Source organism: Apis mellifera, linkage group LG7 (genome assembly GCF_003254395.2).
Source record: "Apis mellifera strain DH4 linkage group LG7, Amel_HAv3.1, whole genome shotgun sequence".
Lineage (NCBI taxonomy): Eukaryota > Metazoa > Arthropoda > Insecta > Hymenoptera > Apidae > Apis > Apis mellifera.
In genome coordinates, this window is record NC_037644.1 from 8,917,103 (window position 1) to 8,937,018 (window position 19,916).

The 19,916-nt window shown below is 30.8% G+C and overlaps 1 protein-coding gene across 29 annotated transcripts in view; it reads left to right on the forward strand.

Annotated features, from left to right (window-relative positions):
* The window catches only part of LOC551259 (titin), a 206,043-nt gene that overhangs the window by 64,179 nt on the left and 121,948 nt on the right, over positions 1-19,916 (forward strand). For 25 of the 29 annotated variants that reach the window (XR_003305045.1, XR_003305046.1, XM_026441835.1 and 22 more), the window contains 8 exons: positions 372-1,112; positions 2,008-2,193; positions 2,722-3,240; positions 4,381-4,478; positions 4,554-4,734; positions 5,203-5,280; positions 12,775-12,970; positions 13,063-13,247. Coding sequence is in view for 27 of the 29 variants with exons in the window: in XM_026441835.1 (XP_026297620.1) it covers positions 372-1,112; positions 2,008-2,193; positions 2,722-3,240; positions 4,381-4,478; positions 4,554-4,734; positions 5,203-5,280; positions 12,775-12,970; positions 13,063-13,247 (2,184 nt within the window). In the remaining 2 variants the exon portion in view is untranslated. The remainder of the gene's footprint in view (positions 1-371; positions 1,113-2,007; positions 2,194-2,721; positions 3,241-4,380; positions 4,479-4,553; positions 4,735-5,202; positions 5,281-12,774; positions 12,971-13,062; positions 13,248-19,916) is intronic. The other 4 variants (XM_026441819.1, XM_026441825.1, XM_026441815.1 and 1 more) reach the window with 3 other exon arrangements.

Consider the following 19,916-nt stretch of genomic DNA (forward strand, 5'->3'; position numbering starts at 1 on the left):
CCCAGCTTTCTCTCCGAGTCTTTCTCCCATCATCTTTTGTGGCTAACCTTCATTTTCTTCTTCTTCTTCTTCTTCTTCTTTTTCTTCTTCTTCTTTTCCACTCTATATCACGCTGGTTTCACCCTCGTTTCAAGACACCCGCGTTTCGCACGATGCTTCGCGCAAAATCAAATGAAAAATTAAAAAAAAAAGAAAAGAAAAAAGAATTGAAACCACAACACCATGGATAACGGAAGCTCGATCGTCCATCGAGAATGAAAAAAGGAAAAATTCGATCAACGATGAGTGAAACCAAAGTCGGCGCGCCCTCTCCGCTTATGTCTTCGCCTCGTCGACGAGGTCAGCTGGGGTCAATCATTTTGTACCGATAGGAAAGCCCAAGGAGCCTCGAGCGCCATTCATCGAGGAGCTCGAGAAGAAGAAGGAGGACAGGGTCGCAACCCCGACCAAACCGAAAACAGTTCTTCTTCCCGGCTCTCCGCCGGAGATAGCCTATGCACCCCCTCAACCGACCTACTACGAGGCTCGATCGGGCATACCTTTCCACAACGCGATCGGTACAGAGACGAAGAAGACAGTGAGGATGGACGAGTCGACCGAGAACAGCAGAAGGATCGTCACTGTCGAGCAAACGAGTCGGGTGATCAAGTTCGGCGATCAGAAACCCACCGCCACCGACTTCACAGGCTTCGAGGGCTCCGATCAGAGGCAGAAGGCGGCGTTCAAGGTGCCGACCCCGAAGAAGTTCGTTCAAGGTCAGTTCAGGGAATCGGATTACGAGAGCGACATCGACACGAGGATCAGGGCGAAATGGGCTCCGCCCGAGAGCGACACCGAGGAGCCAAGGTACAGGAAGGTCCAAGCGCCCACGACGAAAGCGCCAAGGTCGGCCAGCGCCCCTGTCAGACAGGAACACGTGGTGTCCCCGTTGGAGTTTGACACCGGGCCACCCGTGTTGAAGAGGCAGACCTCGATGACCCAACTTCGGGACGAGGGCAGGGCAACTCAGGTGAAGAGGGATGTTTGCTCGGGGCAGGAGGAAGTGCTGAAGCCCGGCTCGCCTCCCGAATTCGGTTTTATCTCGAGGAGCGATGTGAAGAAAGCGGCTACTCGTAAGGATCACGATTGATGTCTATATTTTTGCGCACGCTTGCCGGCGGGAATTGCTTTCGTTGTTTGACAATTCGGAGAGAATTTGTACACGTTGTATATGTAAAGTTTTTGCTTTTAACTCCTTCAAGAAGAAATTATTTTAGTAGGAAAGGGGAGAAAAGGAAATCTGATGAAGAATCCTTGTTATAGAATAATAAGATATTTTATTTCACTTGACACTGTTTTGAAAATATTGTTGATGATATCTTATAGTGTTTCTGAAGAGATTGTTGTGGAAATACTTGATAAATGATAGGATTAGATATATTATACGTATGTATTATAAATGGATTGTAGAAGCTTTAATTTATAAAAGCAATAATTTAAAATTCTGAAGAATAATTATTGTGAAAGGATTTAAAAAGATTAATATTAGGAAAGAGTTTATTTGATAGAAATATTTGAATAATTTATTGAAATTTGGGGCTTTTGTCTAATGATTCTATGACTTGACGCGACAATTTAATTTTTAAATTTATCTATTTATTTTCATATCTAATATTACATTCTTAATATATAAAATAAAACAATATGATAAATGTTAATTGATATCGAAACAAAATATCTGTTTCTAATAATTAAAAAATATCTATTTTCATATTTTCATAATTCTTCATAGTTCAAACTAAAACTTTTATATTCAATAACTTTTTAGAGAACTGTTCACATCAGAGAATTCAATTATTTAAAATTCATATTCATTTTCATATCCAAAGAAAATTTCATTTTGTCTTTGATCATTCTTCTCTAACCGTCTCTCTTCCTTCGCGCGCTTTCTAAAAGAAACGAAAATAAAGAATATCCCGCTGGCGAGCATTGTTATCCCGTAACACGAAAAATCTGACACATCCGCAGACGTCGCGTCGCGACACATGAGCGACATGACAACCAGCTTCAAGTCGAAAACCGAGAAATTCGTCAGCGACATCCAGTCAGATCTGAAGCAAGGCAAGCCGATCCTGAAACATCCGGCCGACAGTCGAGCAAGCGATGGCGACGAGCCCAGAACTTACAGAGAGGAGTCTCGACACTCGGAACATGGTAATCGATTTAGACTCTATAGTATAATTCCAATTACAACGTAGAAATTAAGTGTAAATTTTAATCAATGTAACAGAAATTATTTGATTATAAACGAAACCGAATAAGCATTTGCTTAAGAATAAGAAATTAAATTTATAAAGGATTATGATGTACGATTAAAATTATCGAGAAATAGAAAGGGTACAATCGAATCCCTGATTTCCACAAACGATTCAGGAAATATTATCTTGAAAAACCACTCCCCTTTATCAAAGAATACGTTAAATTTTTATCTAAAATAACATTTAGAAAGAAATCTCAACGATGCCCTTCAATGATTCGAAAAAAGAATCTTTATTACATTGTTATATTTATATTGTTATATCATAAAAGAAGTTCAACAATGGCCCCTCCCTCCTCGTTTCTTCAAAAAGAATCTTCAAAGTAAAACATCTTCGAATAGAACCGCTGCTAACAATCTACAAAAATATCATAAACAACGCAATAAAAAAATCATCAAAACCAAAAAAAAAAAAAAAAACGCAGGAACGAAGCACATCGATCCAGACACCGGCCTCATATACTTCAAGTACGACTTCGGCTACGAGTTCGGGATTGTGCTCCCCGGCGAGGGCAAGAGAACAGTGACCAGCACGAACAGGACCATCCAAGGTCAACGACGAGCAAGCGACATCGAGGTGCCCATCGTCCACGAGTTCACCACAACCAGAAGGGAGAACGGTTTCGCGAAGAGGAGCAGCTCGACGTCATCCTCGACGCGTCAGGGCAAACCGACCGGGAAATTCGGCACTTCAAAGACCGTGAAATGGGAGCCGACATCCGAGAGCGAGTTCTCCGAGGCGGAGGACGTGAGAAACGCGAGAAAGAGGCAGCAAGATGGCGGTAGCGCAATGGCGCCACCTAGCCTCGTTATACCCTGTTCACCATCGCCGTCCAGATGGGACCACACGACGCCCAGTCCACTTTCCCTGAGCCCAAGCTTACCAAGTCTCTCCCCCAGATACAGTAGTGCCACGGGACCACCTAGCAACGTCGATTCCGCAGGTATTCACCTGCTTCTGCGCCGATATTAATCAGCCTATTATTTCATTTTCTCGCGTTTGTTTTGTCTACCGAGCTCTTTATCTCTTTTCATTATTTGCTCATTCGGGTATTTTTCACTTTGCATTTGCATCGTTCGTTTCAGCAGTATTTGCTTTCAGTTTAACACGTTCAATGGGACGCGAATTTATGGAGATCCCCTATTATATGACGGATGACGTGAATGTACGCGTCATAGAGATCTATTTCATGGCGGTTGATGGTGCATATGGTCACGTCATATATGATACACGAAGGATGGAGTTTTTCATTTTCACATTTTGGATTTTTCACTTTTTATTATTCTTTTTTTATATTTATCAAAATTAAATATCTACTACGAGAATTGTTTCGATTTTTGATGCTGCATTGAATGTGTTAAAGAGTTATGTATGTACTATTTTATGTTGGCTTTGGTTTAGATCGCTTTTTGGGTTTGAAAAGGAGTTTGGTATTTGTTTGGAGGCTTCGCTTGCGAGGATTTGATTTCACGTATCATTTAATGATTCATCCTGGTGTTTGATGTGTTACATGAAATATGATTTATTCAGGGTGTTATTTCTATTTTTCGTTTCACCTTATTCTTGTTTACCCCAAACGATTTTGAGAAATTCACTTGTCTGTTCCAATTTCTTCTGTGTTACACTTGGAGAGAAAGAAAAAGAAATATTTGTGGATTTATCTTGATGTATGAATTTGAAAACGTTACATGGAACGCAATGTTTTATTTTTCGTTTCTTTCACATTTCTGTTTGTTTGCTTTTTTCGATGTTTTTCCTCGTGTTGAAAAAATTCGAGTTTTGACCCGCTTTTTGATCAACTATTTTTTATTCTCTACTCCTCTGCATCTTCCAATCTTTATCTCTTCTTCTGCTTTTCTCTTTCTCATTGAAAGAGTATCGTGCATAAATATACACGTGCAAAACAATTTCAGTTTTTTTTCTCTCTCTCTCTCTCTCTCTTTCTTTAAAGCAATTCTTCCAGTTCCTGCCAACTCTTGAATCTATCTCGATTCAGTACTACTACTTTTTTTCCCACTATACTCGAGATATATACTCGTACGTTGTTCTAGTTAATCGAGTTAAATCGAGCTGATTATTCTAGGATCACCGTGGCCAACCACTAATGGAGTGGCCTCGAGCAAAGAAGTGATTCAGCCTTACCTAGAAATACTACCGAAAAAGGCACCCCTTTTCATCACGGTACCGTATCCACAATTAAACGTGACATTTTTCGTCGTTGACTCAACGATTGATTAATTATTCACCAAATTTTAGCCTTTAAAAGATATAGCGGTGGTGAGCGGACAAACAGCAAGATTCGAGTGCATCGTTCAAGCTGAACCTCAGCCCAACATCCTTTGGTCCAAGGACGGGAGGATTATTGAGAATTCTTCGTGCTACGAGATCCATTATCGAAATGGCGTTTGTCGTCTGACCATAGTGCGAGCTTTTCCTGGTACGATTATAATTTTATTGTTTAATAGAGAAATTGAATTAATTTTAAATTAGAAACTTTTATATTTTATAAAATTTCGAGAAATTTTGAGCATCCAAAAGACAGATGATTTTTGATTGTTTGATTTGGTATTTTAAAAATTCACTCTTTTGCTTCCATTTCCAAGAATTGAGAGGAATATTAAAATAAATAAAAGTTTTAATGCAAGTGCTACTTATATGTATATTATATGTACAACAAAAATCATTATGATAAGAATTTTATAAACAGAGTAAAGATTTATAATTTTATAAATAGTGATAAAAATAAAGTATTAGAATTCTTTTAAAAAAATTTCACGAGATAATAAAATTAATAAATTTCTTAGAATTTTAAGGATTAATTAGGGATTTCTATGTAAAACATTTATGAATTTTTTTTAATTATTATTGATTAATTACGAAACGAATTTCTCTTCTTCTTTTCCAGAGGATGCTGGCACTTACGCGTGCACCGCAACGAATAGCTTAGGTTCGACAGTAACTTCTGCCACTTTGCAGGTGCCAGGTAACAGACGATCAGTATACGCACCTATTTAAATATAACGATCGAGAAGGGATTAAGTAAAAAAAAAAAAAAGAAAAATCTAATACGAAGGTGGTGGAACATTAAGCCTCTAACTTCAACCGAACTCATGACTTTCCATCATTTCGCTTAATCGATCTTTTCCATCTTCGATGAACATCGAATAAACGAATTCAACGAATACATATATATTCCTATTATCGTATGCATTATTATCGTATAGAGAGAAGAAAGTTTTCAATTTTTGAAAAAAAATGAAAAAAAAATTATTCGAAAGTAATCGAGGAAAGTAGAAATATACGCTCGTATATAAGCAAAAAATTATTCATTATTCGTCGATGAGATAAAATGCGAGCGTAAAAAAAAAAAAAAAAAAGAAAAAAGAGAAAAAAGAGAAAAAAACGAGAATTTTTTATTTCAAAGCAAGAATATATCATTATTCTTTCGAAGAGTGCGACATTTTTTTTTTCCTGCATTTTTTTTTTTTACGTGAAAACACGAGATGATTTTACGACAAGGGCGAGGAGAACTAGTCAAAAGTACGATAATCGAATAGTGAGAAGTTGAAGAAATATAATTTCGCGAACGCTGGTGGATACGCTTTTTATTTTCTTCCTTTTTTTAATTTTATCTTTCTTTTCTTTGATCAGCGCGTAGTGAGCTTTCTCGAATGCATTTTTCTCTGTCGTTGTTGCCGTGGAACACGCTTTCAGTAGGTCGTTTCTCTTTGACTGATTTTATTCTACATCCTCCTCTCTTCACTCTTTACTCCCTCTCACCCCTTTTCATCCTCTTTCATTCTCGAGCACTTCTATCCCCTTTATCTATCATTCTCTATTAGGCATGTAGCATACGTATTTATAATTATTCCCCCGTTTTCTTCCTTTTTTTCTTTTCTTTTTTTTTTCTTCTTTTTTTGAAATTTTTTCGCCCGCCCTGTCTATAGATTAGAATCGCGGTAAATTTAAATTTTAATCGTGACGACAAATTACGTAAGAGTATATAAATTTTTCAATGGATACAGGAATCAATTTATTATGAATCGAGCAATTGAAACGAGAAATTAATTTTCTATAAATTATAATAATTCGAAGTGATAGTAATTTGAAATGTACGATGTTAATGTTAAATTTTAAATTATTCAATATACACCGTGATTCTCCACGAAACAGATGCTAGTCAAGCTGTCCTCGAACAAGAGAACGATTAATTTATTTATCAAACGAGCGAGAGAAACGTTCAAGGGAAGGTATCGATTATCGATCTTCTTTCAACTATAGTCTGAGATATATAGCATTATTATTATTATTAGAAGAAGAAGAAAAAACGCTTCGTTGCTCAGTTTTGAAATAAAGATATATAAATATAAATATATATATATATACACACACAAGAACGAAAAGATTCGTTTATTGTTATCATATACTTGTCACTCATCGCAGCAAACAATTTATTGGTATAATGTGTAAATAAACGTGTGCTTCCTCTGCAATACAAAAAAAAAACTTGGGTACTATGGTGTAACGAATTATTTTCTCATCCCCTGTTACTTTCCCACTGCTCCTCTTCTGTGTCTCTCTCTCTCTCTCTATCTCTATTTCTATGGCTGATTGTTATTTCTTATGGCAATGGTGCGATTTTTTATACACACGATGCCGTGATTGAGCATCGTTGGTTATGGTTACGAAATGGTAGGTGTTTTTATGCTAATTTAACTGGGTATCAGCATGATGTAGCCAGTAAGGGAGTGGAGTAATTAACGCTTTCTCGTTCCGTTTCAAATTTATTTTTAATTTGTTAATTATAAGTGTATCGCGGATGTTTATTAATTCATGCAAAAATTTAATGCACAAAGATTCGTGGAATAGATAACGTAATACGAGAAGAGAAATATCCATAAAATATTCAGAAATATTCTGTATTCTATTTGAAGATTTGAGGAAGTCAAATCTTTGTTTAAGATCCATTTATTTGTAATAATATAAACGTCTGCAGTCTAATTATAATGTATTCGTATTATTTTTAAATTCGTTCTAATATTGCGACAATAATTAATTTTTCATATTAAAAGAATTTATTTTATACTTTGAATATTTTTCAAAAAGAAGAAAAAAAAGAAAAACTATTGCAGTAGGATAGAAGTATTAATATAAAATTCTTAAATAAATTATGAGATAAAGATTCTAATATAGTATATTTATTATAATTATGATATTCAATTAATTATTATTTATATATACTTTTTTGCATGAAAAAATATTAATTTAATGTAAATTACATTAAATTACAGTTACAGGACATTAAAAACAGTTGAAATATTGTCAGATAAAATTTCACAAAATCTAATAAAATTTATTAAAAGCATTAACAAGTAATCATCACTAATAATAAATATAAGTACAGTCATAAATTGGTAATAATAGTATAAACTGTATATATTATATTTTAAATAACAACAAATTAGTCATGATATTGGAACCAACAAAAACAATTCGTTCCAAACTCTTACTCAATCATAATTTACATTTACTGAGTGGCTCCTCTAAAAATTCTAAAATCGTTTTTCTCGACAATTCATAAAACGATAATAATAAAAATAGAGTTCAAATAAAAATTCTCAGAAAGCGAAAACCAAATCAAATTTTTTCCAGAAATTTCTTATTCATAAATAATCGAAAATATTTTCGGATCAAATAAACCGAAGTATCCTCTCTCAAGAAACAAAAAGAAATAATAAGAAAAAATAATCATTTCTTGATTACATTAAATCGTACGTAAATTTCGTACGTAATAATACAGTTTTCGTATTATTCTATTCTGTGATATACGTGGAAAATTTACGAACAATTCTAATTCGAAGAATAAGCATCGATATATAGCTCGTGAAATTATTTAAACTTTTAATGAAATTCGAATTTTCTCTATTTTAAAATCTTATAAGTATATATATAAATGAAATAATTTTTTTTTTAATTAAAATATCATTTTCATGAAGATGAAATCAACGTTCAAATTTTTGTTTTTTAAATATAACTTTGCAAAATAAAATAAAATCACGAAGTATTCATAATTTATATTGTTCTATCATTTTAAAAAATAAAAAAAATAAAATTGTATTCAAAATAGAAAAAGATGATATGATATTTTCTCTCTTCTTTTTTCTTTTTTTTAATTTCATCCCCTCAAGAGATTTTTCGTCGACAAAGAAAAAATAGCTCTACATATAATTTATTATGCTCTACATACTTCAACAAGTCAAAATTTTGAGATCGAATGAATTTCCTTATAAAATATGTTCAAATAATTTTACGAGCTATTTGCATACAGTTTGACAGTACTTTAACTGTCAAAACTCTCAAATGTATAAACTGTCAATATGTATACTTTTTTTGACAAGATATTGCGTTAAGAATTAACGTAATTTAGAATAGTATAATTTTCACTTTGACAATCGAGAAAATAAAATGTCGTAAATAAACAGAACTTCGCAATAATGTATCGAAAAGCATTGTTTTCCGTCTTCATGTTCTTGTTGCACGATTAGTCATACGTATTTCAGGCATCCACTTATTTTCGGAAAGTAAAAGAAATATATAGAGCGCAACGTCACTGCTTAACATTCGGATTACTAACATCATCGTGGCTCCGTATAAAGCTTGTTAATTAAGCTTTTCGTTAATCACATCGTGGAATCAATATATTTATATTTGTAATAAAATATAAAAATATAGAATATAGAAAATATAGAATAGAAATATAGAATATTTCTGAATGATCGACTGTATTGTCCAAAAATATTTTTATAATAAAATTATTATTATTATTGAAGTTGAATATCTTTGGAAAAATAGTAATTGATTCGTAATTGATGAAATTTAATATTGTATTTGTGAATATTTTAAATGTCTTCAAAGAAACAAAATTTAATCTATTTTTGAGTACATATATTTTCGAAAAAATGATAATTAGTTCATAATCAATGATCTGCCTTTTATTCTTTTTTTTTTTTTGAAAAAAATTAATATAAAATTTAGATTTATAAAATTCGTAAAATTAAAAAAATTTGTTTAAAATATAAGTTCCATATTACTTTTATTAAAAATGGAAATGTAAGGGAATAATATTAACTTAAAAAAAAAAAAAGAATTTTAAAATCACCAATATAGATAAATTTCATTTTTATATAAAATTTTTATTATCGAATCGTAATATTTCTTCGAATAATATATCTAATTTTAAAATTAGCAACGTTCGATATATATACACACGTTACATTGTCCGTAAGTTTGGAAACGCTATTCTGCTGTATTGCTTCGAATTTCGTAATATATAAAGCAGGATACTATTACGTTCAAAAGTGATGAAATTCACGCGCTCCTTATGAAACGTGGCAAGATAATATTCAATATCGAATTAATAAAAAAAAAAATTAAAAATAAATTAATCAAATTTTCAAAATGTAAAAATACTTCTTCTTCCAAATCAAAAAAAATTGCTAAGATAAAAATTTGATAGCTAAATAATGAAAGAAGATAATAAGGAAAATGATGTGTGATATAATTATATAAACTGCAATTTAATTGCATAATGTAACGACAGATATTTTTAGAGATTTGGAGAAATTAATATTTTCGAATGCTCGAACATTCGTATGCAGGATGAACGATTGTTGGATGATGCGGTATGAAAATAGACGGTAAGGTAATCCCGGAATGCGATGGAAAATATGAGTCGACGATCCAAGAATAAACGAGAGAAAAACAAGCGGTTGCGATTGTTAAAGATCCTGTTACTATTTCTTTTTTCTTTCTTTTTTCACAAAAAAAAAAACGCGTCATAACTGTTCGTTCGTGTTATTAAATCTCGTCTGCTCGATTCTTGCATGATTCTTGTCAAATTTTTTTTCCCCATGATTTTCAAAGAATTGTTAAATTAGTTGTGCGTGAAAATTATTATTATTAACATAAAAATATTTATATTTATTATAATTAATATGATAATTTATTTTTTTTATTTATGACCTAGTAATTGATTCTATACAAAAATTATTATTTAACTGAATAGTATAGAAATATGAAGTTAAGAGATGTAATACTTTCATGAAAATGATGAAGAGGATATGAAATATTTTAGCATCTTTATGAACGATATATTTGCAAAAAAAAAAAAAAGAAATATTTAATTAAAATATAGTAGAGGAATTTTTAAACACCTTATATAATTTAAAAACTGTTTTAAGGAATGTTAATAAGGCTATAAAGATAACAGAGTGCTTAAAGATATGTACTAACAATAAAGCTATGTCATAAAAAATTTCCAATCTTTTAAATTTAATAGGTACATTCATAGATAGATACTTTATGATCGAACTAACATCAAAGTCGATTTAACTGAAAAAAATGATTGATATGCAATTCTTTTTGCAAGGCCGATAAAGTATAAAGAACAAAAACATATAAATATAAAATAAATAAAGAATTTATCCAAGAAAAATTACGCATAATATAATTATACAATTTTCACATTAAAAATGATATAATATTGTCTAAAAGATTCAATAGAAAAATGACACAAATAATAAATTCTCAAAAGTGAGACAAACAAAGAAAATGAATACACAAGATACATTTTATGCATCTAAAGAATATTTATTATAAATTTAAAAATACGTATAAAAAAAATTAAAGATTTATGGAAGTTTACAATTTCCTTTCAATTAGCATCTCTTGAAAATTTTGTCCATATCTAATATTATATTCAGTTGAGTGAACCTATAAAATCATTTAATAATTTTTTACATTATAATTCGAAAAACATATTGATTGAAATCTCATGTTGACAGATTGTCTCGTTTCGATTCTCTCGTTAAATGAGTGACGTAACGAAAGCGGAAGTCATTGTTCGAATTACAAAACAGAAGTTTCGTTTAATCGTTCCGCACGGAATTCAAGGAAACGTAATAAGATGCGATCGCAAATCTCCGGGAGGTCTGGCATGCAACACTTGGATAAAAATAGTCTTGGTTCGACTAAATTTTACGAAAACGCTTGTTCATCGAGCAAAAACGTTGTTGCATCCTCTTGTTTGATCGGAAATTGCGAATAAAAATTTTCTGTTCCAATGAAATGACAATTAATTCAACACTTGATATGATTCTTATCGACTAAGATGTTTCTGTCGTTCAACATTTCGATGAAATAAATATTTTTATCTAATTTTATTTATACTTTATTGCTGTATAATTGAATTTTAAATAAAAATGAAAATAAGAGTTTATGATCCAATTATTGTGGATTTTAAAAAACGTAAAACTATTATGTTTCATGTGCTGAAATGGATTTCTTATTCAAATTAATATTTGTTTATAATTTATTTATTAATAATTATAATTATTAACTAATCTGTGTGAGAAAAATGCATGTTTATTTATACACTTGCTTCAAATGTTATTTTATGTATATATGATTTATATTTGTTTTCTTCTATAAATATCATTGCTTGTAGTTGCTTATATGTTAAATTTCATTGCATGTATTCTTATTTTGCATCAATGTAATAGAAATAATAAGGAAAATATTATTGGAAAGAAACTAAATAATTCACAAGATATATTTACATACATTTAAAAAGTTAAATAATAAGTTTGTCCACTTTTCTTCAAAAGAGTGTCAAGGATAATATATATTAATTTTATCTAATCAATAATATAAGAAATTTTTATTTTTTTCTGTTACAATCTCTATTTATATTGTATTAAATAATATATAATTTGTCTATTTTTTAAAACATTTTCCTTTTTTTTTAAAAGTAGAATCATAATATTAAATATAATATAATACTCATCATAATAGTATATAAAATAATTGTTATTATGTTATTATGAAATTAATATATAATCTAGTTTATACAAATTAATTTTTTCTTAAATATTCATAATATCTTATTTAAACACAAATAAAGATAGTTGACTTTTTCACACAAGTCTATCATAACCAATCTAATTATTCTTGCAAAATAAATTTTTTTGTATTATATCTTTTCCTGTATGTCAAAATATATACTGCGCAATTCAATCATTTATAGAAATCTAAAATATAAATGTGAAATATAAAAAAAAATACTTATTTTAATATTTCCTTCAAAATTCAATTCAAACAAACAATATACACATTCGTGCCTCCAAATACAGCATACAATGCTTATTATAAAAATTCCACCTCTTTCAACCACATCTCAACAAGCATTTTCCATTTTATAAAATAATTTCAATCTCTTTCAATAACAAAGTTCAGTTAACAAACACTCAAATCTAATTCCAATTTCATCTTCTCCATTCTACAAAATGACAAAAATTCTTCTTTGTAATTCCAAGATTACCATTTTATAAAATTCGCACGAAATTAAATAACAAAAATCTTCCCCTTTTCAACTTCTCAATCTCTCGTTTCACAACAAACGCCTGAACCTAAATTCCAGGAGTACCTTCGCCATTTTATGGAACGTACAGGGACCAAAACATCAACGAGAGGGCTATGGAGAGCCCGCCCAGGTACGTGGCTCTCAAAGACCTATTTCTTCCGCAAGAGAACGACGTGAAATCGATACCTGCGGATCGTCAACATTCTACGCGACACGATTACTCGGTCCCGTGGAATTTGAACGCGGATCCCAGGTAGGTGGCGATCGATCGCGATCGATCGTTGAACGTCGTCGTCGTCGTCGTCCATTCGACTAATATCGAGACGTGTTCTGGTTGATTTCTAGTTGCGCAGGTGGCGGCTATCGCGAGAGGCGAATTACGACGGAAGAATGCGAGGAGATAACGGATCGAAATACGATAGCGCGGCGACTCGGGTATTCCGATTTCGAGGCGAACGATTCGTTTCGCGATGATTTCTGCTTCGATCGCGAGTATTGCCGCTCCGCGAGGCCGAGGACGGAGGACGGAGGTAAGCTTTTTATTTATCCGCTTCCCATTCCTTCATGGAATTATTATTTTCGTTGTATTTTGTTGGTTAATCTTTATGTGTACCCTAATTTGATTCACGATTTAATTTTATAGAATTATTATTTTTGGATTCGAATTTGTATTTTTTTTTCTATGATATTTTATTTAAATTTAACGAGATTATTTTTTTTCTCTTCGATTTTTGGAAAATCTTGACCTATGTAAAATTTCTTATCGTTTTTTATTTTTTACCATATGTAAATTTATCTCGAATACTTTATCTCGATTTAAAGAAACGGGATGATATTTTTTATTATCAGGCTCTTATCATGTTTTTATTAAATTAGATTTTTATGAACTGAGTTCATGATTTTTATGAATATGAAATTTCTAATTTTTAACTGTTGTTGAATAAGAAATAGTATTCTTTTCTATTTCTATATGCAAAATCAGTATAGATTTTTTGATTTGGAAAAATCTATAACACTTTTTGAAAAAGATGATCTTTACATAATGTATCTTTTCTATTAATTAAAAGAAACAAGAAATATTTTATTCCATATATAATTATAATATTTATAAAGTACATAAGTATATAAATACGATTTGGGAAAAATAATTATTTATTTGGATTTTCATTAGTTTCTAATTTTCGAAATTAAATTCCATTGATCATTTTTCAAAAAGAATGCATCTTTTTTATTTCAATATTATAATGATAATGTACCTACAACAGACACACATATTTGTTCAGTTAAAAATATTCGACAAATATATATTTATGTTAATTAGAAAGTTGTCTTATCCAAGGGAAATATTTGCAAAAGTACGAACGTGATCTAAATTATACTTGCTTCGAAGAAAGTGGAGAAATTCTTTGAAAATTCCTCAATTTCATAAAAAATCACACCTCTTTCGACTACGAATCTGTAAAAGAGATTCAATGCGTCCGCAAAATGGCGAATCAAATTCAGAAGGTCCAAAAATACATCTTGATACCACTCAACGCGTTACACTTATTCGCGTAATCGTTCTTTTTTCTTGTTTGTTTCTCAAAATCTTAATAACGAACGAATAATTCTTGGAATCGGAAAAATTCGAACAAACTCATCCACCCACGTCTCAAACAACGTCCATTCTCATTAAATCTTATATCATAGATTCTAAATCTGAATCGTAAATCTTAAAACGATGATTATTTTTCAATTAGAATTATTCTTCATTTCAATTATTTATAATTATATGTAGAAAATTTTAAATTTCGTTCATTAGTATCACGAAGTAACAAAAGCATTAAATCAAATGCTAGTTCTAATTTTTACGTAATTATGAGAGAAAGACATTGAAAGTTATTTGGCCATCGAACAAGAAATATCAATTAATCTCCATTAATTTCATAATTTCGTAATTCTACTATACTGTCAAATAATTAAAAATGCATTTTTGTGATCTAATCATTAGATCAAAGGTTATTCAACCAATGAAAGACGTTAGGAAACACAACACTTTTCACCAAATGTCAAACGTTTATTATTCTTGATTCGTTTCATTTCAATTTCGAAATAATTAAAAGTGCATTTTTGTGTAATATAATCGAAACGAAAAGAGTTCGACGCCATTCGTTCTCGAGCATCGACCACGGGTTCCCAAAGACATCGAGCATCGTCAACCTGCTCGCGATGTCGCGACCATTAATCTCGATTCCATTGCCTCGAACACGGAGGAACGTTGCAGAGTAGCTGGCTAACCCACATTCAGGGTCCTTCGAGCGATTACTCTCGGCCGTCCGCGAAAATAGCATACGTGTCGTGGCCAGGTGGGTATCCTCCGATCGTTGCTGATTTCGCGCGTATATACAGAGGGCAGATGGTGTGTACGATGCACAAGTTTTCTGTTGGTGAGGCTGGTGATCGTTGAATCACAAACCAGGACCACCCCTTTCCGCCACTCCGTCCCTAGAAATCCATCGAGAACTCGAAAATAGACGCGTCGCTATGCGCTACCTTGGCGAAACGCGATGATTCATCTGATGACCCATCTTTCGAGTGGATCGTCTCCGTTGTCCATCCATCCATCGAGAATTTCGAGCCTTTGTCCCTCTCCCCTTTCCCTTCTTTCTATTTTATTTTCACTTTCACCCTCCCGACAATTTTTTTTAAACTTTTACTAACCTAACCTAAGGTAACCTAACCTCCAAAGTTTCGCCCGAGGACAAACGAGCGTCAAAACGTTTCACGAATATTTCTATCGAGTGAACACTGCCAGTTTCTAAAGTGTCCTGCGTGAACATAACTCTCGACGAGTTACGCGTACTTACAAGCCAGAAATAAACGAAACAAAATCCAAGACTCATCTTCTCGATCTTTCACGATCTAGTCGTTACATGATAGTTTCACGAGTGAAAGATATGAAATATTATATGAAATTAGAAATTATATTTATTCAACTCGTAATTTCGGGAACAAATAGCCGTTATTGTGAATTCGCAAAGAAATAAATATTATTTTTTGAATTTATTTTCTAATTCCAATATTTTGTAATGTTTTCATGCACATAATTGTATTGCCATTGAAATTATCAACTGGTAAATTAAAGAGAGATTTAAATATTTATTTCATATCGATATTTATACCATAACATTTTATCGTTTAAAAATTTACAGATATAACAAAGTTATGTATATTATTCAGAAATAATTATACAAAAATTTGCTAATTATTAAATAATAAACAAATTTCAATAATTTTTAACATTGTTCATTTATAAAATATTTGCAGAGATCTTAAGAAATTTAATATGGATTTGTTAAACGAGATACCAATATCATTATTTAACTTATTAATTTAATAAAAAAAACGTTTCTTTTTCTTTCTTTCTTTCAACGAAACACTGGAGAAACGCTCAGAAAACAAACAATTAAACGAGGCAGAGAATATTCTATTTTGTCACGATTGCAAAAGATCACCGTATTTCGCGTAAGTCCGTGTGTTCACGCGTGTGCCTCTCTCACCTCGTAACGTGAAACCGAACGCATTGTACGCTTTATACGATTCTTGCTTGCCGTAATGTCTGAATTACACGGTCGCGCGGTTTGCATTTGACCCACAACTCGCGCCTCCAGTGTCGGATTATGCAGAGGTTACCGTTTGATCATTCTTCTGTTCCCTAATCGATCTTATAGAATTTTGTACTTTCTTGATATAAATACCTTCTTTGTCAATTTCATTCATATCTCCTTGAAGAATCGTTTAAAAATTAATAAATATTATATTATTTTCAATGTAATTTTTGTTTCTTCGTCGATTGATATTTCTTTTTGAAAGAAGATTATGAAAGAAATTGAAAATTTTCTTTTGATAACACGATTATATTAATTAAATATGAGTTTAATTTTCATGAAATACTACATTTTGATAGATTTATGCATCGAGAAAAATATAAGGAAAAATTAGAATAATGTAATATTATTTTAATTATCATCTTTGGATTCTTTATTCCTATTTCTATCGTATTATCCTCTTCGGATATTTTGTTGTTAAATATTTATACAGTACATCAATATTTTATAAAATTTATCGATAAAACGTGGAATATCGAAAAGAAATTTTTCTAACGTTATTTTCCTCGAACATTGTATTCTCTTCCATTCTTATTAATATGAAAATTTTGTATTACATCGAAAAACACACGTGCACCTTCGTTATTGCCCGCTCGAGTCTCGCTCCGATTCGTCTCGACGCTATAACGGTTGGACAGAATTTTTCGCGTATACGTGGCCGGCGTAACGAACAATTAATACAAATTGGTCGCTCGTGATATTATTCGGGATATAATTCTAGGGAAGAGTTTAGGAATGAAAACGAATTTACGACCGTTGCTTCGACGAATCTAAACGTTCGACTCGGGCTAATAGCGTGTCTGGCACGTACAATGCCCGCCCGAAACCGATAAATCGTTTCATTGTCGCGTTTTAATTTATTGGCGGTGCGAAGAGAGAATATCGGTTGGAAATATTCGACAAGTTGACCTTCGACATTATATATATTCGTTCGATCTGTTTCACTCGCGAAAATTTATGTAATTTATCACTAGTAACAAAGTCAAATAATAACGTTGAAATAGTTTTAAAAAATTTGCTTCGAAGAGAGAAGACAGTTTTGTTCTTTACATGATGACCAAGATTTTTGTATATCAATTTTTATATCTAAAATTAAGTTTTAAATTTTTAATTTTTCATTTACTTTGTTTGAATATTGAATTGTAGGTAAAAAAATGATTAGAAAAGGAATGATTATTAGTTTATTAGTTTATTATCAGTTTTAGTTATTTATATGCAGATATTATTATGAGAGATATAAGTGAAGATAATAAATTTCAAATTTGTTCAATGATGACAAAATTTATTCAAACGTAATGAATTCTCGTATAAGAATTTCGTTCTTCTTTAAAATTCTTGAAAGTTGATTCTTTTTTTTTTTTTTTTTGAGTTTATGCATGAGATAACAGTAAGATTAAAATATATTTGGAATGCTATGATAGAAATTTTAATTACCTTGAATCTTGATAAGAAATATATGATTCAGAATTGATTCTATTATTAAAATGTAATTTAATATTTAAAATTGCAATTAGCAATTTCAAAAAATATAATTCAATTATTTTATTAAATGAAATGATTTTTAAAATTGTACATTTTTCAAAACTATTTTATTTTACATTATATAAGAAAAAATTAAAATTTAATTAAAAATTTAACTAAAAAATAATATATATATTCATTTCATTTAAAAATTTAAATGTGTATCACATTTTTAAATTTTTTATATTTATTGTAACTATTCTTATCAAACGACTCCATAGCAATTCATTATTCATAATGTGAAAGTGAACTCGTTCATATTGCTTGAGATTATCGTTGATTGTAACTTATATAATTTTAGAAGACACAAATTTCATACATGACACAGATGCATGAGAACAAGAGGTTGTTCAAACTTAATCTGTTTGAATGATTTGTATTATTATACGTACAAATTCAAGAAAAGGTGAGAAATGTGTATAAGCGGGATAAATGATTTTCGTGAGACGTTGGAATAGAGAGGAATGAAACAAGAAATTTTTGGAGCTTAAAACGTATGACAATAACGAATTTTAAATGGATCATTTTATGATTAAAAATTTATCAGAAAAATCACTTGAAGATTTTGAAAGAAGAATAGAAGAAAGTAGTGTACCAACTAGTTATTCACTCCATATTTGTTCTTCCACCTTTATTTGACTTGATTTAAAACTTGTTTCTTCCACTTTCTTTTTACAAAAGGAATTTTGATTGAATAGAAAGTATTTGATAGAAAAGAATTTTTAAAATATTTTGAAATTTCAAAGGAAATTTGATATAATTATATACAATATCTATTTTTTTAAAAATAAAATATTTTTAATTCGATCTTGAACAACTATCCTCCACTCTAATATCAACTCATATACATTTCCTTGAATAATTTTTTAATATCTATATATAAATAAGAAAATAATAGGTAAAACAATAAAAACATTAGGGAAGTATCTCACACTTTACTTTTCTAAGTTTAAGTACTTCCTCAATTACATTTATTCTCTTCACGAACTTGTTCCTACGTCTGCACATAAATTAAGACTTCTTCAACCATTGAGCGGAGATATAACATTCGTCAAATCATTAAAATCAAGAAAATCAAGAAAATCTTCAGTCTAAGAAGGAATTATTTATTCGTAGCATCTGTATGATCACAATTGCCCCAGATTCGACACAGCAGCAACGGTGTTCTCGATACGACACGCGTTTCTGGTGTGTCACTTGTAAAAACTCATACGCCAACGCTTTGTGAGGGAATAAGACGTGGTCGACTGGTGTCGTGCGAGCAGGAAAATTAAATGAAAGAAAAAACGAAACGGGGAGACAAGTAAGGAAAGAAAGAGGGAGATGGAGAAAAATACGAGAAGCGGTTGAGAGAAACGCGCTTTATATAGTGTGTTGATATGTTTATACAGTGTGGGATAACTTCAAAGGTCAATTTTAAAAGCCAAAAAAATTCGTATGTAAAAATGTCGAGAATTATTTAATAAGTTATAAGTGCTATGAGGTAAGACAGAGAAACACTGTACTGTTTCACTTCATCTAATACTAAATTGCTTATAATTAAATAAATAATCAATCGACATTTTATATATCAATTTTTATATTTCTTTTAGCTTATTTGTAATTCATTAGAAGTATTTGAGAAATTCTTATGATTATTCAAATTTTAATTTTATTTTAATCAAAAATTATTTCAATATTTTTCATTTCGTTTCATATTTTTATTATACAGATATATTTTTATCCAAGTCTTAATAACGAAATAATACATTATCAGCATAAGTCTTACTTTGAAATTATACGAAACATTATAAGATGGTTAATATATCACATACAAAAATTTCGATCGATTAAAATAAATTTCTTATTTATTAATATTAGAATCACTGTGACCTAAAAATATTAAATAAATAAAATCGAAGCATTGTTATAAAAATAATAATTGCCAACAGTACTTTCCTACAATCCTGATAATTAAAATTCCATAGCTACTTCAACTTCTATTCAAATTAAATAATAATACTCAATCTAATTTGAAAAGATAAAGCTATT